The sequence below is a fragment of the Rhamphochromis sp. 'chilingali' genome (genome assembly GCF_963969265.1).
Source record: "Rhamphochromis sp. 'chilingali' genome assembly, chromosome: 2".
Lineage (NCBI taxonomy): Eukaryota > Metazoa > Chordata > Actinopteri > Cichliformes > Cichlidae > Rhamphochromis > Rhamphochromis sp. 'chilingali'.
Genome location: NC_137930.1, coordinates 13692969 through 13715521, shown reverse-complemented (window position 1 = coordinate 13715521; position 22553 = coordinate 13692969). Strand labels below are relative to the sequence as shown.

The 22553-nt window shown below is 38.0% G+C and overlaps 1 protein-coding gene across 2 annotated transcripts; it reads left to right on the top strand.

Annotated features, from left to right (window-relative positions):
• The first annotated feature begins 1108 nt into the window (after window positions 1-1108).
• Window positions 1109-21419, top strand: LOC308392729 (ceramide transfer protein-like). 2 transcript variants are annotated; one of them, XM_080875930.1, is made up of 18 exons: window positions 1109-1746; window positions 3282-3416; window positions 9743-9859; window positions 9996-10061; window positions 12809-12916; window positions 13101-13239; window positions 13986-14069; window positions 14562-14719; window positions 14807-14899; window positions 14985-15071; window positions 15144-15236; window positions 16283-16378; window positions 16563-16695; window positions 17239-17309; window positions 17448-17576; window positions 17685-17814; window positions 18922-19058; window positions 19171-21419. In XM_080875930.1, exons 1-17 carry the CDS (start codon window positions 1636-1638, stop codon window positions 19047-19049), a joined length of 1878 nt encoding a protein of 625 aa, XP_080732056.1. In that variant the 5' UTR covers window positions 1109-1635; the 3' UTR covers window positions 19050-19058; window positions 19171-21419. The 2 variants fall into 2 exon arrangements, with proteins under 2 accessions (XP_080732056.1, XP_080732057.1); XM_080875931.1 differs by lacking the exon at window positions 9996-10061.
• Window positions 21420-22553: the final 1134 nt, after the last annotated feature.

The window sequence follows — 22553 nt, the reverse complement described above, 5'->3', positions numbered from 1 at the left end:
AAAAACACCCATGACATGGTTCTTTTCTCCTCTCCTCTCCTCTTTCCTTCCCTTCCCTTCCCCTTCCTTTCCTTTCCTTTCCTTTCCTTTCCTTTCCTTTCTGTAACTGACAAAACTGCTGTTTGAATTTCACATGACAAGGCCTGATAGTCTGAGATAGATATATTGCCTAAGGATTATCATATGACTCAGGGTTGCCATAAGTACAGGTCTGTACAGGCTTATATTAAACAAGAACAGGAGACAGGGGGAAGGGATTTCTTATGAATGAATGTGTTATTCAATGTGGAATAAGCAACTAGAATTAGAGTGTTCAAATTCAAATTCAAATTTTATTTGTCACACACACAACCATACACAGTATGACATGAGGTGAAATGCTTGTAGCTGTGCAGTGCAATGCCCGACCATTAAATGACAGTGGTTTTACAGTATTTACAATTTACAGGTTATACAAAATTTACAGATTTAACTTAGAAATTTACAGTAAAAAAAATGTGAAAATAGCAGAAAGAGATTATAAATTATAGGAAGTGTGCATGAAGAAAAACCAGGTGTGTGTGGTGATGTGATGTGTGTGAGAGTCCAGTTATATAGTGATGTGATGTGTGTGGGAGAGTCCTACACCTGGCTCAGGGCCCGAATAGCCTGGGGGAAGAAGCTCCTCATTCTCTCTGTTATGACATTAAAGATTTTATCCAGACTATTTTGTTTTGTATGTTAAATTGTATTTTCTTCATTGGGCTGTATTAACTAATTATCTTGTTAAGGAAGACTAATCAATTGAGGAAAAGTATAATGTATTTGCATCTGATTTACAAGATAATAAAGGCTAACTATACAATATATTAAAAATATCTGTGATTAAAGCCTCAACCTTGTTAAACTTATTAAAAACTATTTTCTCCTCAGCACACCTTAAGCTATTTTCTTTTCTCGAACTCCGGAGTGTATTTTTTAGCCCTTCTAAATGTATTTACAGTAAGCTACTATAAAAGGTGGGCGGGGCCTGTTTCCAATTTAGGAGGGGATTTGATGACGTGCTTCAGCCAGCGCCCCTGCGCACCACACAATTGAGAACAGGCGCTCTAGCACGAATCAAGAGGAAGCCCCAGACGTCAGTTGAACATGGCGTTGAGCTGGATAGCTGTCAAAAACCTACCTAGGAAAAAAAGCGCTGTAAGGGTCACGGCGTTTTTCTGAAACTCTACTGCGGATTAGTCGTAAATACTGAAGCTATTTTGAACACGTTTATCTGCTTTTCATCCGAGTCTCTTATTTCTGGGACTCAGTGAACGCTGAAGAAAAGGGCGGTAGAGCGGTGTTGACAGCTAAGGTACCGGACTCAGCTAACGTTGATCTCTGTCAGAAAATGTGTTGAAACCTCCTTTGCTAACTAACGTTTACTAGCTGGGAGCTAGCTGTTGATTTTGTGTGTCCTAAGATATTAGTCAGTCGATAAGAGCGCAACATGGTTCTATAAACTGTTGCTCGTTTTTTCTTTCTTTTTTGGTTTTGTTTTGTTTATTTGTTTGTTTTTTCGGGTCCAAGAAACTGGGCTACTATATTGTCATTCCAAACCTAACGTCATATGCCAGGTTTGTGTCCCCGGTGTTAGTGAGATAGGTTACGAAAATGTCAGATAATCAGAGTTGGAACTCCTCCGGTTCTGAGGAAGATATAGAGCCTCGAGAAGAGCCTGGACATCCCATTGGCATCGCCGAGTTCAGCGGATACCTTAGTAAGGTAAGTCACGTTTGAAAGCCTTTTTTATGTATTTATTTTCCTCGCTCAGTCTCGCTGTCATGTCCCGTGGGTCTAAGTGGCACAGCTGTGTCCGTATACGTATCAGGAAAAAATCTGGGTAATGTGGTGACAAATCGTGGTATGTCTCCTTTAGGAAAAGGTTATCCAGTGAATCCGCCCAACAACATTTCCATCAACGTTATAGCTATATCAGACCAGTAATCCCTCTGAAGTAAAAGGAAAGCCCCCAGTGAAACCAGATGACCAGCTTGTGTAATGCACAGGTCTTGTAGCCCTCAAGCTACTAGATGTAACATTTATTTAAAGCCTGTACTGTAAAGCAATTCAACAAAACGTTTGCTTAGTATAACTAGACTAGTATTGTTGTTCAACTGTCCTGATTTTCTTTAGTAAAGGGACTGTTAAGTCTTCTGGTAGACAAAGTCTAATCTCTGTAACCTATTTTGCCATATGGTTTTGCTCATGTGTGTCACCCTTTTTTGGGCAAATTGAGCAAGGTTTTAATTTGTTAAGCTGCTGACAAGCTAATGTGGTAATCTCACTGTACACAGGCTGTCTCTGAACAGATCGCACGCTGACCTGCTAACCAAGCATATTGTGCGATTAAGCAGATCTGTAACCAGATGAGCTCACCTGTTAAATCGAACTAAGCTATACATACGTCATAGGTCTTGAGGTTTAATGAGTCTAAACCTTAGATTAAATTCTATGTGTCAGAATGTTTTTCATGGAAAATTTAAGTTTGTTTTGATTTATTCAGTCCCCTACTGTGAAAATGCTTGCTGTTTTAGTGCAGTCTAATACCACAGAAACTATCTTGTTCAGATGGTACCAAACAGCAGTACAACTGCCAGCATCAGTATCTAGCATTTTGGCTAGATCACTCCTCATGGAGCCAGAACAGCTCAGTCCCATCTTGGGGTATGATCCACAGATCAGTCCATCCCACACATGCACAATTGGACTTAGATGCTTGGTATTTGAATGTTATCCTTGAACAGTTTTTACAGTTTGTGCAGGTAGTCCGCAACAGTGTTAATGCACGTGGTAGCTGTAAAAGTAACATCCTTATTAATGGACCTGAGGTCTCCAAGGAGAGCATTATGCTTCTTCAGCTTGCAGGCCTTTTTCCTAAGTGCATTCGGTAGGTAGCAGTCTCTTCCCCAGGTAAACAGCTCACCTGGCTGTCCTCATGAAGTAAAAGAAAACACAATCTATTAGGGCAAGTCACCTTGTTCAATTGCTCTAGGGTCCAGTTCTGGGTGTTTTGTGGTTGAAAGTGGTCAGCTTGGGCACTTGGCTGAAAAGTAGCCATGAAGTTTTCAGCAGTTTGTGCTACAGTAGCTCTTCAGTAAGGCTGAAATTCAACCTCACATAGATCAGCCATAATGAGCCTTGGGCAACTGGGAACCGAGGTGTTAAAAATTTAATTTTATTACTAAATTGCACATGTGTTTGAACTTTCTTGTCCCCCAGTATAGAAAAGTATTGACGCTGCTAATTTTTATTTTCAGTGGACAAACTACATCCACGGCTGGCAGGACCGTTGGGTTGTGCTGAAAAACAACACACTGAGCTACTACAAGTCTCAGGATGAGACAGAGTATGGCTGCCGGGGTTCCCTCTGTCTTAGCAAAGCTGTTATTACTGTGAGTACTGCATTTGTAATTTACCAGAGGCGACTGATTACTGACCAGCTAAAGTTGTGAAACTTGTGCAAATGTGGTTCTTACAAAACATCTTGCAAGAATGGCTGCTCTTCTAACACTTCACTAAGAACTACATCATGTGACTCTCATTCTTGTGCAACTGTAATTAGGATAGACCAAAAAATACAACTCCAAGCTGTTAGAAGCAGAGATCACCATGCTCATCAGATCTTTCATATAATCCTGTCAGAGAAATTTATGTTCCCACTCTTTCACCTTTCATCTATTCTCACTGGGATCTCGAGGTCAGCTCTTTCTGACAGGCTCTTTCCAAACAGTAACAGGGGAAATGAATAAGTTATCGTTTCTAGGCAGCGCTTTGCTATTAGATCTGTTTGTTCAGCTTTAACCATTCCCAGCACATCTAAAAATTAACTTTTGCTCAGCACTCTCTAGGGAATTAGCTTCTCACTCCAGTGAAAACACCCCATATTTTTGGAAAAATAGCAGGTGATGTCCATTCACAGACAGTTATTGCAGTGTAGTGACAGGCGTGTTACTTACTTAGTGTATGTCATCTATTGAGTAACATGCTTCATTGCATTGAATCAGTTAGCCATATTTACAATCACACCATACTCACCGGTCAAATGTTTACAGTTTTCTGACTTCTTCCTTTTGTCATTTCTGTTATGGGCTCAAAATCAAAATTTTACATTGGAATAGAAACAAACTGAAGGTTAAAAATGTTCCACATAACAAAACATACATGAATGTCATGTCTGCATACTATGGCTGCAACTAAAGATTATTTTGGTAGTTGACTAATGTACCAATTTGAAAATAATCAAACGTATTTTTAAAATTACTCAATAGAACATCAGAACAAAAATGAAATAAATAACATTAAGTAATACAAATTACAGTGCTAGTAGTATTTAAAAAATAATAATGTGCAAATAGAAAAGTAAAAAAATGGCTTCTGTCAATAAGCTTAAATAAAGCTTCAAATTAAATAAAAAAGATTTTATTTTCCAGCCCAAAATAACAAGTTTCCAAAGTTTCCAGATGATTCAGTTCATGAATTCATGAATGCCGTGGACGTGCTCTGGAGTGAGGCTTGCTCTTATCTTTGAGATAATGTTCCCAGCTGCTGATAACAACCCTAAAGATGCTCTGTCATGACTTCAGCCATTTGAGAAGTGCATAAGCCTCTTTACAGGACAAACTTATCTATACACCTGTGCTTAATACTAGTAAAACAGAATTAGAATAGATCAGTACTAGTCACAAATCTTGTTGTAAATCATAGTTTCTCAGATGGTGTAGTGTTCAAATATGGTCCAACCCACAAGTTAACGACCTAATGTTAGCTGGAAGAGATTTACTATTCAGAATAAATGCTAATATTATTGTGAAGGGGAAAAAGGAGGGGAAAACTAGGAGACAGTGTAGCTGCTTCTGTTTAATGGTTCAGTGTCATCAGTTATGCAAACTGCATACATATTATATCTTTATTCCAGAGGGAAGTAACGGAAGTCTATGTTGCACTCCTAATAGATTTTATTCAGGGTAATGACAGTTAAGAGATTTTGCTTAATGCATCATTTCGTGTGTGTGCGTGTGCGTGTGCGCATGTGTTTGAGACTATTTCTCTCTTGGGGTCAGTTTCCATAGTATCAATATTAAGTTTTGGGTAAACCAAACAAGACTCCTCCAATAACTCATCAGCTCATTCGTAGTGTTGGCATTGATTCTTTGGTGGTGTATAAATTATAGTTTGTTATAAATGCTTTGACTATGAGAAATTCTCAAGCAGTGAAACTGATAAAGGCTTACAGTTAAATCTCTGATATTAAAGTATTGTGTGGAAAATGTGGAATTGATAAGGAAGTTCTTCTATTATCCTTTAATCACCTGCTAACTTTTATTAGCTCAAGATTTATTTCTGAGTCGGTCTGTTTTCTGTTTGTTGACTTGGTCCTGAACTGTTTTGTCATGTTGTTCCAAGTTGTGGTTATAATGTGATTGTAGGATAAGTGTATCTACAAAGGCTGACATGACCATTGCCATTTTTAGCTCCATGGTCAGTTAATAAGCACACTGGCCTACTTAGACTCTCTCACTGGAACTGGTGAGCAGTAGATGTTTTCGTCTGTATGAGGTAAATGCAAAAATGGATGGTGATATCCTGGGTCTTTCTGCAATGGTATTTATGTCACAATGAACCACTTGAAAGAGTTGGAGAAAAAGAAGAAGTTAAATAGACCAATGCCAGTGAAGCTTTGCAAGGTGCCTTTAGCCAGCAAGTGTGTCTCTTCCTGATAGTGTGTGACTTCCTTCACAGTGAAGAAACATGTGCCTTATTGTGTAAGTAACTAAGAAAATGTTCATGGCATCATTGACTCTTGCTGATTTAGCTTTCCTTTTCCCTTTGACCACTTGGTGAGTCAATGCTTCCTCTACTATGACTGTAAGTGAATCCTGTTTTGGTCCCAGACAGATGCAGAAAAATGTTCCTGGCACTTGGTCTTAGTTCAGTGTTGAAGGAATAAGAACATATTATATTGTTATATTGTGTTGTTATATGTCTGAAGTTCATTTAGGTGGAGAATTAATATATTGTTTAGATTACATTTAGCTCTTTCAAAGTTTAGTAGGGTGTTTCAGGGTTTACTGTGGTTTCACTCCCTCCTCCTTTTTTTTTCTTCTACTGAATTGTTGTGACTTCTTTTCTTGTACTCCTATTCATGCAGTTCGGGAGATTGTGACTGCAGACACGTACACAAGCTAAAAAGAGGTTAGATGGGAGAGGACAGAAGGGGACGCTTTTTGGTGCTTTGTAGGAAGTTTATATTTATAAGAGAATAGAGACAGGGTGGGGCTGTTTTGCCTCATCATTTTCATGACCAAACCATAAATATTTTAGCTGTAAATAAGTTCATAAAATGTAGTTATTTATCTACCGTGCTGGGTGGAAAACTACCAAACAAATAAGATTCATAGACACAGCCACTTGTATAATAGTCTCTGATACTAATTCACACACACACACACACACACACACACATAGATGGATGGATGGATATCTATAGCTAGAGATAGGTGCGTGAATTATAAAGTACAGTAGCAATTCACATAAAGGCAGGGATTGTGGGGGATGCTGCCAGAGGCCTTTGGCAGCAAACACAGGCAAGGAGAACGGCACAATACCCTGAATAAAAAGAATCAAAAGAATCGCTGAAATAATCACTCACTAACACTCCCTCTTAAAGGCATCACTAATGGTCACAATCTGCTATTTTTCCCAGATAGATTTCTAAATATCTAGGTTAAATAGTGAAAGTAACATTATGAGGCAAAGAGAACTGCATGTTTGATCCAACCTTTATTAGATATTGGCCTTTGAAGATGTAAAAAAAAAAGTATCGATTTGTCAGGGGACCTTCAGAGCTTTACTGCAGTCACATCTAAAATATCCATCCCTTTGTTTAATGCCTGTTTGTTCTGTCCATGGTCACAGGGGACTAATAAGGTAATGGACTCTGGACAACATGTATTCACTAGGCCTTCATATTCACTTTGATAGTTAATTCATCAAACTGCACAAATAAACTGACACAGAATAAACAATCCATGCACTTTTATTTAATTGTTTTTTTCGTCTGCTTGCCTTTCTCATGTGGCTGTGTTTGTTGTCAGCATGCCATGTCATCTTGTGAAAGAGCATGTCAGAAATGGATTTTTTTTTTTTGTTTCCCTTGGATCCAAGTAACTTCTCAGACTTGGTGCAGGTTCCTATTTGCCATGATTATCTGTTAGTAGGCCAACATCCAGCAACCAGATGTCACCAGAATCCAGATTTATACACTTCCAAGTTTTGTGCATGACTGCAACCAGCTCTCTCACGTGTGTTTCCATAGTTTTAGTATAGTATAGTTGTAGTAGATAAGCAATATTTGTAGTAGTGGGGGAGCTTTTAACAAGTGATTTTTCTCAAAAAGAGTGGTCATTGCTTATATGGAGGTTAATCTCCCTCATTTAGATATATGAAAAATGCAAAGACAACAGCTACTTGTGATTTCTGTAGGTTTGAATCCAGTCCTTTGTTTCTTTTAACTGATACAGGGTCAAGGATGCCACATGCTTACTTCCTTCCTTGCATTTGTTTCCTCTTCACATGTGTCTCTGTGACAGCTGTTGGTTTTATGTAAGTGCTGCTGGTAACTCCTAAATGAGCGTTTGATTAGGAGGGCATTCAGTATTCACTCAGATGCTGTGGTATTGACATTGAGCATCTGCTCTTGGCCCCAGTGCTGCCCAGATGCCAGGCAATATAGTCAAACCACACTCTTCCAATGAAATCTACTTAAATTCCCTGTAGTGGGCCATTTCTTACTCTGCCAATGGACTCAAGCATTCTGCAGTTAAGCTCAAGCCATCTCGAAGCGTATTAGATCACACAAGAGCAAAGTATGGCCAGTAGACTGTCTTAGACTGGGGTGCTATGTGATAAAATCAAATAAAAATGAAATCCACAGACCAAAAATCATGTTAATGGTGATTTCAACAAATCAATCCGTCTTTGGTTATTTTTAACGGAGAGGTTATTATATGGAAGAGTTGCACATTAAATCTTGTTTTACTGTGAAGAGGGACAATAAAGGAATTCTATCCAGTTCATCTGTCCCTTGGACTGTATGTTTCAGTATCGCACAACATGCCAGACTGCCAGTCTTAGATTGTCCCGGGACATTAATATTCTAGGAACGTGTTGATGCAGAGCTGTATTAGGGTTGAGTCTATCAAGACAAAAGAAGTTTGATTTTTTTTTTTCACTGGAAAATATTTGACTGCTCTTTGGAAACAAATGAAACTGTCTGCCTTGAGTTCACATTTATAACATAAGTGTATGCACACTAAGTTTCATTCATGACGTGTGCAGTGGTACATATTTGACAATCAGTCCGATATAAACTACTTTAGAAGTTGATGCACCATGTAATCGTTTTATTTAAGTAATCTCTTCATTGTGACGACATGTTTCAACTCATATGTCCCAGTGTGTTGCCCTTTGCTTACTTTACCTTAGTATGAACTATTTCAAAAAAATAAATAAATTGCTCATCCTTGTATTAGACAGTGAGCTCATAATTGCTCGTAAATGTATGTAGCTCTATGTAGCTTGGTTCACAGAATTAAAAAAAAATACTTTATAGTAGTGTTAATGTGTTATAGATTAAATGGAGGTTCATAGATTGGAATAATCAATTAAGTAAAATTACAATGTTTGATATTGATTCAGTAACCCAGGAAATCGATAATTGCATTAATTAAACACTAAAACTGTTAACTTCAGTCACTTTTTCTCCCTGGAAAAAAAATCATGGCAATGAAGTCTTTGCAGTGTTGGATCCCCTTATAGCCCTCCATTATAAAGGACTAAATTTGTTATATTTATTGCAAACACAATAAATACAGGTTACAGATGTGTTTATTTATTGTGGCGAGCATACGAAAGTAGAGATTTTTTTTTTCTTTCCTTCTATTAAACTGCATTTCTGTTCATTAAGAATTTTCATTTCTCTGTGCCCTCTAACCTCTATCTGTGACTCTTTGAACAAGCCAGGCTTTTACTCATACTACCCTTTGCAATTAGACGTTGAAAGCAGTTTAGCTTTGGGACTTAACTGCAGAAGTGTCTTTTCACAAGGTCTGATGCTACATACGTAAATGCCATCATTACCTCTTCCATTACTGTCACACAAAGTCTGGTTGCATGCAACACCAACACAGTGGATTTGCAGTTCTGACAGTATACTGGAGAGCTATTAGGAGTGTGCTCCATTGTGCAAAAATGCTTTACAAGTTATCTGCCACTGCTCCACCTGTAATACACCATTTTAAAATTGAGACTTCTGTGCCTGTCATGCACTCTTCTTTGTCTTCCATCACTTTGTTATATATAGATTGGTCTAAACTAAAGACAGGCTATTATTAAAGGAAAAGCAGGAACAGATTGCTGCCCACCATGTAATATACAAGGGACAGCAGTTTGCTTTTGGACTGTCTTTTTAATAGCTACTTTCATGGGTGACCACCCCTCACATATGCCTTGCTGTGCTCTCCTAAACAGGAAAGTCAGCTGGTTTTCCTGTTGGATTGAAAAGAACATGAAAGCAAATTCTGAATTTTATGGCTATATCACTACAGATATCAAGTCAGCTTGGTTCCCATAACTGGCCTCATTTACCACAATCTCACACACTGATTAACCTAGTTTTTGTCCTATATTCTTTTTCTGTGTGTATATTTTTTTTTTTCAGCCTCATGAATTTGATGAGTGCCGGCTGGATATGAGTGTAAACGACAGTGTGTGGTACCTCAGAGCTCAGGACCCCGAGCACAGACACCAGTGGATTGAATCGATTGAACTGCACAGGGTAAGTCAGCAGACCATGAACTGGTGTTATCAAAAGAGATCAAATTCTTGTCATATTTAGAGATGTCATCTCATTCAGAGATTTGTAAGTGTGTGTTTATTGTTTGCTTGTGTGTGTGCTTGTATGTATTTCTTAGAGTATCAGAGAAGGGAGGAGAGAGAAGGGAGGAGTCCAGGGAAGAATAATCATCCCTCCACCACTGGTGCGTTTGTTGGCAAGACCAAAGGAGTGTAGGAGCTCTTGTGCATTTGTCTGTAGCACAGTAGTGTTACAGCACGTGTTTCTGTTTGCACAAATTCATATTTATTTATTTTTATCCATAATTGTGTACTCTGTGTGGGCACTTTAATCCTAGACAGTTCTCTACTGGTGCGTAAGGGCTTTTTAACAAAGTAGGTATACATAGCTCAGTTATTCTAACACTGGAGTTAGCTGAGGCTTAGCATGATCCTTTTTCAAACACAGACACTGAACACATAGGTAACTTGCTGAGGAAGCTGTTTGAAGAGCACAACTAAGATTTGTTTAAATCATTTTTGTTGACATTACCCAGATATCTCAGATAACCCATGACTATGCAATCTGTATTTTTTTTTTTTTTTTTTTTTGCTTTGGCATCAGTGGCAGAGTGAATTTATACACTTTTAGAGTAGAAGTTTGTCATTTACATGTTTTAGTGCATGGAGAGCAACAGTGGTAGCCAGCATATTTATTCCATGGATAAAAGACAGTAGTGGCTTTGAGGACACTCTTATGTTTATGCATGTACATCCATATTACTCAATGTATGTCACATGTGTGAATATGTTTTGCATTTTTTGCCACAAAGATAATTCTTTGTGGCATGTGTGATTTAGCATTTATGCCTGTGTTTAAAAAAGGCAAGAAATCACACAAACTAATTTTTAAATAGAGATTTTGTGTGTGACTATTTAAAGGGGCCCTGCTACACTCATTTCAAATGCAATATTCCTTTACCACGCCTTCTGCCTCTCTGCTTACACACATGCTGCTCACACATGGTACTTGATTTTAGGAAATCCCCGCTCTTTACCCTCCTCCTCCCCGTCTTCGATCATCTAAGCACCAGTGACTCGGACAAAGAATAACAAAGAATGAATCTTCAGCATATACAAGCATACCCGGCCTTCCCACCCACAATGAGTCATTGCCTAAAACCCTTCTTCTTAGAAGGCCCCGCTTCCCTGTCTAAACTACATTACTCACAGCACTTAGCAACCAGCGTCTCCAGGGAGACACAACACACTACAAGCTCAGGGATCAGTCATCTTACACTTTGAAAAAGTGACACATCCTAAAATGAAGCAACTCTTGTTCCTAGGATACTGTCAGTGTTTAGATAAACTATGTTTGTTTTAAGTTCTGTATGTTCAGATATATGGCCTAACGTACTGTAATCTAATATATTGTGTCTGCCTTATACAATTATTTTATTATACTTATTCATTATTAGAAAATGATAAAGTCTGTTTCTGCTCAGGCAGAAGGCTTTCTATGAGGACCAGATGTTGCATCTTCTTTTTTCCAAAGAGCATGTTTATATGTATTCAGTGGGGCTGTAATCACCAGGCACACTAAATATTTGTACACCTATTATTTACCCTGCAGCATGCAACCTAATGACCTGTGCATGTGTGTGGGTCTTATTGACAAGGCATCCAACATCTGATACTTTATACTGTGTTAATTTGTATTTTCAGATTTTTATCCTGCCATGGATAGAAACCCTCTACTTGCTTGGATAGTTACTTTTTTGTCATCAAACAGGTTAAAATGTCTTTATATAAACATTTAGCAAGGGCCATTTGTACTGGTTAAGTCAGTGGGGCAGCAGAATGTTAGCTAAAGGGCAAGCAGCAGTGACAGAAATCCATCTGAACACAGGCAGAGCTACTTCTGGTCACTGACCGACAGTAACCCCAAGCTCTTGTGCCTGTCATGTGCGTTTACGTTTCATGCCCTCTGCTGGCTCAACTTGAAACTATCTTTTAAAGGGACAGGTACTGCAGCTCTTGTTTCTCGTCAGTGCAGCTGAACCTTTTCTCTGTGTTGTCATTACTGTCTATTTTGAGGGCCAGTCTATTATGTAAGAGGCAAATTGAACCAGCCTGGCTTACAGGAAGCCAGCTGATATTTCAGTTGTGCTGTCATGGTCACTAAAACCTTGTCACGTGCTGCTGTTGTCACGGTGTCTGAAAAATTGTTGTACCTGCTTGAATGTAATGTGAAAAGAATTTCAGTGTTTACTTACTGTATGTTGTTTTTCAAAGGATGACAACAATTTTTATTAAAAAATTGACAACAATTTTAATTTTAATTTTTATTAAAATTGTTGTCATAGAATAGTAGGACTAATGGTGACTACATCTGAATGCTTTATAAGGAAAAAGCTAAAAAGATACATATTTGTTTTTATAAAGAACTTGGTTAGTGTCTCTGATTTTGCTTAAAGGGGACCTATTAGTGTTGCAATATGCTCATATTAAACATGGCTTAAGTGTCAAACTGATCAGTGTATTTACACATAATTCCCAAGCTTTATGCTCATATCCTAAAAAGTTGATTCTGTTCATCTGGACGTAGTATTTTCAGTGGGAGAAACATGTTGTTGAAGAAGTCACTTGGATGACTTGAGACTAAACAGAAACAGATGAGTCATGAAACGTTTCTCCCACTGAAAACACCACATTAGTACAATATAGTTTATTTATTTATTTTTACAGATTTTTTTAGTCTTTTATAATTAACTGTTGTTTTCTGTATGTGTCTGATGTATTTGTTTGTTTGTTTTCGGTCTTTTTTTTTTTTTTGTCCTCCTGGAATATAGTTGCTTTGCTTTACAGCTCTCCTATTAAATAATTACAATCCATTTTCAAAGGTGTTGTAACAAACTAAATTGTTTACAGTTTGCTGTATTTATTTTTGCAGGCTGATTCTGGTTATGGCTCTGAGTCCAGTCTGCGGAGACATGGCTCCATGCTGTCTCTCACCTCAGCCACCAGTGGCTACTCTGCCACCTCCACATCTTCCTTCAAGGTGAGTTTTCCTGGTACTGTTTACTCGAGCTGAGGAAGTCAGTGGGTACAGTCTTGGATCTGTACACATGAGGGCTCTATTTGTGATGTTTGGTTAGTTGTAGATGCACAGGCTGATCATTTTTGTCTGGTTGCATGTTGATAATGTAAACTAAGGTTTATAGCTAAATCTGTTGTTTCTTCAGAAGGGTCACAGCCTGAGAGAGAAGCTGGCCGAGATGGAGACGTTCAGAGATATCTTGTGCAGGCAGGTGGACACACTCCAGAAATACTTTGATAGCTGTGCAGATGCTGTGTCAAAGGATGAACTGCAGAGGGATAAAAGTAAGAACCACAGCCACCCACACACCTACAAAACCATTGTTTTGGTGATCCAGTTTGGATATATATTTTGTCTTTTTAACATTTGAAAGAGAAAAAAAAATCCACTTGGTCAGAGCGTTTTAAACTTTTTAAATCAACTTTCTTTTTATGTAGCTGGATTTAAATAGTTGATCATTTCAGGCAAAAAAACCCCAAAACAAACATTTTCGTTTTCAGCTTCTCAAAAATGAGGATTTCAGTTTTTTTTTCCCTTGAATGTATTCCCTTCATTTTACCCAAACTTTAGCATTCATATTTTACCTAGAACTGATGATAAATATTTGCTTAGGAGAAACTTGGGCTGGGTCTGGTAAGGAATGTGTTTATGTGGTGTGACTCACCCACCCCTCATACTGTCTTGGCTGGCTGAACATTTGTTCACGGCAGCCTGCACTGGGCACTGTCGTTGACCGCAGTGAATAAAGCTCTGCTTTTGTTCTCCTCACCTCCCTCTCTGCGCCTCTTTGCCTCTCTCACCCTGTTTTCATTCTGAAGATGAAACCGGACCATTGTCATGTTGTGCAGCACAGCAGCGATCTGTCAGTCTGATTTTATCTGTGCTGCAGCTTAAGTTGCAAATGGGCCACTAGGTGCTTTCCTGTTCTGTAGCCCTCACAGGGTCCTGAAAGAAAAGACTTGCCTGTAGCAACACAAATCTGTTTGGTTTTCTTGTGTTTCCCTGAACCTTTCTTATGTTTTTTCCCCAGTTGTGGAAGATGATGAGGATGACTTTCCCAACACCCGCACAGATGGAGAGTTTCTGCACAACAATAATGGCAGCAAAGAAAAATGTGAGTATTGCGGGCACTCTTTCAGAGAGCCTGTGAACTTGTTTTTAAATGTATTTCTGTCTAGATCACTGAAAAAATACCTAATATCAGGTTGTGATATCACATGTCATTTAGAGTTATCAAAGTTATTTGTTAAAATATTAAAAAATAACTTGTACCAAAAGCTGTTAACTTGCATATAAGAAAGCTCTGAGAAAGGGTAATAGCAGCCAGAGACCAATAGCCAGCATGCTGCAGGTTGTGAGTTGTAAGTTTCTACTTTCAGATCTGTATGATGTCACTGAGAAAGGAAAGCTTTAGTATGGTCATCTCTGCTTTAATTGATCCCATGTATTGTGAAACCTCTAGTAAGAAGAGGCTTTAGGAAGTCTAAAGCTTGCAAAATAGTTACATTTACACTCAACTTTTTAAGGGGCAAAGCGATAAAGCCTTAAAAATTATGTTTATTTTTCATAGCATTTACTGTACTTCCTCTGCTCCTCTGATTTGCAGCGCTCCAGTCCTTGAATCCCAAAGGAATCAATGGCATAGATTTTAAGGGAGAGGCCATTACATTCAAGGCTACAACAGCTGGAATCTTAGCCACTCTGTCCCACTGCATCGACCTGATGGTGAAGAGAGAGGACAGCTGGCAAAAGAGACTGGATAAGGTTTGTAATCTCTGGCTCAACAGTGTCCAGATGAGTTTCATCTACAATTCTTGCTTCTTCAAATTTAGGCTTATTTTCTGTGTGTAGGAGATGGAAAAGAGAAGAAGAATAGAGGAAAGCTACAAATCAGCCCTCAATGAGTTGAAGAAAAAGTCTCACTTTGGAGGTCCAGATTATGAGGTAATGTGTAAATTTCATTCGCAGTACAATATTAATAATGGCTTATAGGAGAGCCTTTCAGTTAATGTTCTCATTCTACTGGCAGGAAGGTCCAAACAGCCTCATCAATGAGGATGAATTTTTTGATGCAGTGGAAGCTGCTCTTGACAGACAGGACAAAATAGAAGAACAGGTAATCTAAATATCAGAGTACAGTTTACCATCAACTATTTAGATACACTAATTATACTCTGTTTGTGTTTAGTCTCAAACTGAGAAGACAAGAATACAGAGATCTGACGCCGTTTCTCTTGGAGATGCCTATTCAAGCTCCGGCACACACAGATTCTCCAACAAGGTTGTTAAACCCTTCACTCAGATGTTATTACTTGTCATCATCTGTGGACTCATTGTTTGCCATGATAGATTGTCGAATCCTCAGTAAATATAGATGCCCACTTCTTGAACAGGCATTTGCATTTACTGAGGATTTACTAGCAGCATGAAATGCTAGCTCTGATTTTTATTTGTGTCCAATGTAAGACTTGGTAGTACGCAGAGAAAGCGCAAATGGGCTCTTAATGTTTTGTGAAAGAAATTCTGTGAATTTAAAAAAAACTTTAATGTTCCAGATTCTATCATCTTTAGCATTTAGAGGTTCGATTAATTTTTGTTCACATTTCTCGTTTGACTTTTCAATTTAATTTCCTTCATTTTGCTAAGGTGTGCCTGATTTGTAGATGTAGGCAATCCAGCATTACTACTAGAGAAATGACACAAAGGAAAAACAAGCCTGTGCTCTTTAGTGCAGCAGGCAAATCAACTAATCATCCTCTTAAGAACGGATGGAAACTGGTAAATGGGCTGTGTGGGTTTTCCTGTTACAAACATCGATCATCAATAAGGCAGTTTTGTGGTTTCAGGACACTTTTCTTCATTTCCACTAACAGGGTGCTGTTCTGGAACCTTTTTGAGAACCAGAGCACATTTAGTGAATGTTACATAGCATTTCTAGAGGTTGGGTCCCTTCCTATTGGAAGAAAATCATGGTGGGCAGAATCTGAGAGTGACCTTTAATAATAATTGGTGAACTTGTTGTGGTAGCCCCTCACATATTGTTAAAAAAAAGCTACTCCTTCCTGAACAATACCCAAGTCAGTCGATGTTTTTGCAGACTGAAGGAAGGCACTGTACAGCTGTAATCAGTTTCTATTCATATTAATGATAATGAATTATTTCCAATGTTGATAAATGTTCTAAAAGTAGGAAGTTAATATTTTGTCTTTTAAGACATGGTTTTAAGTTTTTGTCCACATTCGGTTTTTATTAGCCATATATTTACTCTCAATCTTTTCAAACTGATCAGTATCATCTTTTCTTTTCGCTCCTGGCTTTGTGTTGTAGGTGGAGGAGATGGTGCAGAGTCACATGACCTACTCCTTGCAGGATGTTGGTGGAGACGCCAACTGGCAGCTGGTCGTTGAAGAAGGTGAAATGAAGGTATGAGGAAGATCTGAATGTAAAATGGTGCTCGCATGCGCGTTAACTTATTTTGAAAAGGTTATTGTAAACTGAATTTGTTCTTAACGTAACATTTATCTAAACCAGTTTATTGGATGACATGTGTTTAAGCCTCGTTATATAAGAAAAAGTGATTACACATAAATGTGCCTTATGTATCCAGGTATACAGGAGAGAGGTAGAAGAAAATGGGATTGTACTGGATCCGCTGAAGGCCACTCATTCAGTAAAGGGGGTGACTGGTCATGAGGTGTGCCACTACTTTTGGGACACTGCTTACCGCAGTGACTGGGAGAGTAAGTCTGTGAACTTAAAATCAATTCAAGTCTAATTTCAGACAATTGTTGCTGTTGTAGTGGTGTGTTGTAAATATGAAAGTGAACTCTAAATGTTCACTTTCATATTTATTTATTTTTTTATATACTCTTTGATCTGTGATTACAAAGAGAGTGGATATGAGATATGTGTGCTTAAGTGGTCTGTGTTTTCTTATTTGGTGGGTGTATCAGAAGCATTACACTATCAGCAGTGACAAACACCGCCATATTACAAGGAAAAGAGGATCCCAGTTTACAAGAAGCAGCCAATCAAAAGAAAGCTGGTTGAAAGGGAAGGGGGAGAGAAAATGATTTGTTTGAGATTGAGGCTGAACTTGAGGGCTGCGCCAGATAAATATGAGATAAATAATCCTTATTTTAAACTGAATTGTGCAACACTAGTCCAGTAGACTGTGGAGGTGGAAACGAGTATAATAAACCCTCTTATAAATGTTATATTTAATGGGTTTGATGTAATACTGCTATTTTATTTTATTTTATTTTATTTTTTGCTTCCTTTAGCTACCATTGAAAACTTTAATGTTGTGGAGACGCTGTCGGAAAATGCAGTTATTGTATATCAAACACACAAGGTGAGAGCTACAAGCTGAGTATCAAACACTGTATGCAGTGAAGTACACTGTTTTAAGCTACTTAAATACCTCACCATTGATTAGAGCATGAATCATTCTTATCACATCTGAAACAACAAGAAAGAATTTGTGTTGCAGCGGGTGTGGCCTGCCTCTCAGAGGGATGTGTTATACCTTTCTGCCATGAGGAAAATTATGGCCAGCAATGAGAATGATCCAGACACCTGGCTGGTCTGTAATTTCTCTGTGGATCATGAAAATGCACTGGTGAGCAGTCAAGCCTCCTGAAATCTGACACAGAGCTTCTTCTTTTTAAAAAAATAAATGTGTAATGCTGACACATTTGTTCATTCTCTATCCTATCGCTTTCCACAGCCAACCAGCAGGTGTGTGCGTGCCAAAATCAACATTGCCATGATCTGCCAGACACTCGTCAGTCCACCAGACGGAGATAAAGAGATCAGCAGGGACAACATCCTTTGTAAAATCACCTATGTCGCCAATGGTGTGTGTCACTGTTTTAGCCACAGCTGATGTTAGCAGTCAGGGTGCTGTTTAGGTTGTTTAGTGGGTTACTGTTGTTGTTGTCTTTCTGTCTTTTTGGTTATTATTTTTTAACACAATTCAATCATTAGGGGGAGACTGGTTTGTGGTTGCGCATCGCTGCCGCGAGAGATTGTTCAGTCCTTTTCAGTGGTGTTATCTCCAGAAACTTTAACTTCATTAGATACAGTTTAATTATTTGATCCCCTGCTAAATCTTTAAGTTTGCTCACTTATAAAGGCATGAACAGTCTCATTTTTATGAATCTGGTGTCCATGAATTTTGCATTTTCATCCAAACATTTAAAATCACCATTTGAGTTAGAATTTGAGTTTAACCAAAATAAGTGATTGGTACCTTCATTTAAAACAGCCAATAAATGGAAATTTAAAAAGTAAAGAGATGAAAGAATCACTCTTCAAAGTGTCTTCCCTTTTTGGCAATACATGCTTAGAATGCTACAAAACACAACAATCATCAGATCTGAGTAGAGAAGGGCATGGTGTAAACAAGTTATCCATGACTTGTACAGTAAAATAATAAGTCCAGTAAGTGCACATAGTAAAAGTGAGGGAAATCGCTTTATGTTTGGTTTGTTTGAAAGAAAAAATATATAGTATTTGCATTAAAAATCCCATATAGGTCGGGCTCTATTTAAAATTGTTAGTTTGTTCATTTACTTTACAGCCTCTGGACATGGCTGAGCACTTGGCAATAGCAGAAAGGAAGAACTCCTTTTTTTAACAGGAACAGAGTTGTGGCTAAGGGAGGAGCAACAATCTGCCTTTTTCATTTTTTAACATCTCGTGCCAGATTTTTATGCCAACATCTTACTGCTGGGGCTCAGGTTTTTCCCTCTTTAGCATTAAGTAGACTTTCTGCCAGCGGGCCCAAACAAAGAGCCATGCAAACGTAGTGACTTTAAATTGAAAGCTACCTACATATGTTTACTAATTATGGTAGGTTATATCAATGTTTAATGTATGAAAATGGGGTTAACCATGATTCAGTGCTCTTTCTTTACTGTATGCTTGAAGCTGGAAATAATCTTTATGTCGTCTGTGTGCAGTGAATCCAGGAGGCTGGGCTCCTGCCTCTGTGCTCAGGGCCGTGGCTAAGAGGGAGTACCCCAAGTTCCTCAAACGCTTCACCTCTTACGTCCAGGAAAAAACTGCTGGCAAACCCATCTTATTCTGAAGCACACAGGCAAGACATCACACACAAGTGTTCCAATGTTTTGTGTGTGTGTTTTTTACCACTGAATACTTGTTGAATACAAATGCAACAAATCAACACAAAGCATCTCCATTTTTTTCAGTGTTGAAACGCAAGGCCAGAACTTCACCTGAAGCTTTAAGCACACACTGTAAGCAAATTGTCAGCTGCTCTGTTGTCCTCAACAGAATTTATTAAAGTTGCCCTCAAAAAGGGGTTAAAGGGCTCCCACCCTTCCTGATTTCTGAATTCAAATAAAAATATGTTGACCTCAAATAATATAATCTCTGAAATGGGACTTCATTTAGAAAATGATGGCCTGCAGTCATTCAGACTTAAACGATTGTAACCCAGAAAGGATTTCCAAATGTCTTGAGAGATACCCGGCCAGCTGTGAGGCAGTTAGTTCTTGTCCCTGCAGCAGCACTTAATGCTATCTTTAACGCTATCAGGTTGTCTCTGTTTAGAGAGAACAAATGATATAAATCTATGTTCTGTAAGGTTGTAAAAATAAACAGAAATGTTAGATAATTGAAATTAAATATTCAGCTCTGGTTTGATGTTTATTTTTTCAAATACCTAACTCGTACATTTACAGCTTTCCTTTAAGCTGCTCACATTTCCTAGTAAAACAACATGAATGATTTGAGCCAACTGTAATCTTTTCTAAAGGTTACAGAGGTCCAGAGGGCTGTCATTCACACATGACCCCTATGACATTAAAACTTGATCTGACTTGTGCTCTCTGATGAAGACGCCTCTTTTTGGTTCTGAAGGAGGGACAGGACATCATGTACGTTACCTGTATGGCTTTATAGTTACATCACTGTTAATATGTTGGAGTGTCTTTGAACATATTTCAAGTGTTTCATGAATTGTAATTAGTGACATTAGCATTTTTGCTGAAGATCTGCAAAGCTTTTTTTTATTTTTTTTTTTAACTTGAGCCCAAATGCCTTAGTTTTCCAGCAAACTGTAGATCCAGACTTGGATAAAGAGGGTGCTCTTAGTGCACCCTTTGAAATCACTAGTGAAGTGCCTCATGGCTATGCTCCCCTTGTTAATGTTTAATTAAAGCTTGAATGAACCATGTGATATGTTACAGAAGGCTGGCAGGATGTTTTCACAAGTATTCTGAAGATTTCTGAATCAAATTTGGATTAATTTTACTAGAAGCCATCAACTTTTCTGTCAGTATTTCTGGGATTTGTTACAAAATTAATCGGTTAAAATGTCTTTGTATCATGTATTTTCTGTCTGAAGATGTCGATTGTACATGTACAGGACTGTTAAGTCTATAGAGTTAAGTAAGACTCTGCTTAGCTTAAGTAAAGTTTTTCTTATTAGTGACGCACCAAAATATCGGTACCTCCTGATATTGGCCTTGTTGGCTGATATAGTGACGTCATTTGCCGATATTTTCCCGTTATAGAACGCGGTGTGATGAAGAGATCCATGACTTTAAAATGGGTCGGTTCTTTTTATAATTGTTTGTTTCCCTGGGCAGAAGGGGAATAAATAACCAAAAAGACAAACTGCTGGCACCAACCATTGCTGTTGGCCATATTGTTTTTGGTTCACAAGAAGTGCATCCCTGTTTTGTTTTGTTTTTTTCTAGGAACAGTTTTCATGCAATACACTGCTAAACATTTAACCCTCCTGCCATCCTTTAAAAAACTCACACCCATCACCCTAGGGACCATTCTCAGCCACGCCATAAAAAGACCATATATCCATATTTTATTCCACTTTAAATTAGCCAACCTTGTAAAACTACTTCTCCCTGAAATATTCATGTAAAGTTTTAATTATATTTTCGTTGTTTTAACCCTTCAAATCCCAGTGTTATTACATGAGCGCCCTGTGTTATAAGCCCCAAAAACCAAAAAACGAAACTAAATATTTCCACAAAAAACCAGTTGAAGTAATATGTGATTGTCATTATAAGTAGGCCTTTAGATGGACCAAAGATTGGCACCAACATACATTTTGACCTGCCATTATTTTTTTTGCAATTTAAAAATTAAAACTTCAAGGCCCTGAGTCTTCATTGACATCCAAGAAAAGAAGAAAAAATAAAATCATATGATGATAATTTGGGGTTGAAAAATAGCGTTTATAATGGAAGTCAATGGGCAGAAAATGGTCCCCAGGGTGATGGGTGTGGGGATTTCTGCTGCTCAGCCATTTTAGGCTGATTTAAGGAATTCACACTGGAATATTAACATTGACAGGTAAAAACTATCCTGTGGCAAGTTTGGTTATATTCCACTGAACACAGTGGAAATGGCAGCCATTTAACACATAGCAGTGGCACAAAAAGGTCCCAAGAAGGCAGGAAGGTTAAGTAAATGTAAATGTTAAAAGCCAAGTTCTTTTTGTCAAGCACACAGGATGGATAAAGATTTATTTTCCCTACAAGCTTCAAATTTAAGATATCAGTATTGTTGCCAGGGTACTTCTTTTTTTTTTTCTTTTTTTTAAGTTGCATTTTCACCTGTTGAGAGCATAGAGTTTTTTTTTTTTTTCTTTGTTTTTCTGGGGTGGTGTCATTGGCAGATTTGTAGCTGTTTCAGGCTTCACTCAAAAGCATTTAATTTTTTTCAAGCTCTTTGCTGAAAAATGTTGGCGATATAAAATGATGCTCAGCCACGCAGCTAAGAGTAACAACACCATGCTGAAGCTCATTCACCTAAAACAGGCATTTGTAATACAGGTTTGTCAAATCCGAATGTAATTTGATTTTTTTTTTTTTTTTTTGTAAATCTGTTTATACTTATGCTGTGGGATCAACTTATAAATGTACTGTGATAACATGGCTCTGCCCTGTTTTTAAAGTGGAATAAATAAGTTTATCCTCCAGTTTGTATTGTTTGGGGTCATTTGTTGCCATTTTTTGTATTTTGTATGTGTATAACATAATTCTGTTGGCTCCATAATGTAGTGGGTTACACATTTGCCTAACAAGTGAAAGAGTCCTGATTTGATTCTTGGAGGAGACACTAAATCCCTTCGGGGTTGTATGATGAAGGGCATCCACTGCATTTAAAAAACAAACTGCCCATTTGAACATAAAATTACTTTTCATTTCAAATGAATAAACTATGTGCATAGAATCACCAGTTATTAAAATAACTTAGCTTTACCCCCATATTAGGTTTTTAAAAAGCTTTTTCTTTTCTCCTCCTGGAAGTCTAATGCAGTCTTCTTTACTGTGTAAGAATAGATTTCATGTCAGGCTTCTTTAAGTGCCTCGTCTCTCTCTTAAGCCTGTATTTGACTCAGTTTGTTCATCTGCTAACTGGAAAAGGCCCCAAGTGTTGATTCCAGTTTTGTTAATGTTAAAGAAAGACAAACACGGTATTGTCAACAAAAACTTGTCATTTATTTTTTTAAATAAAACAGTTAAGTTTACTTTTATCATAATTGGTTATTCTAAAGTGTGCAGCGCAAGGCTCAATTTCTAAAACATACTGTATGTAAGGG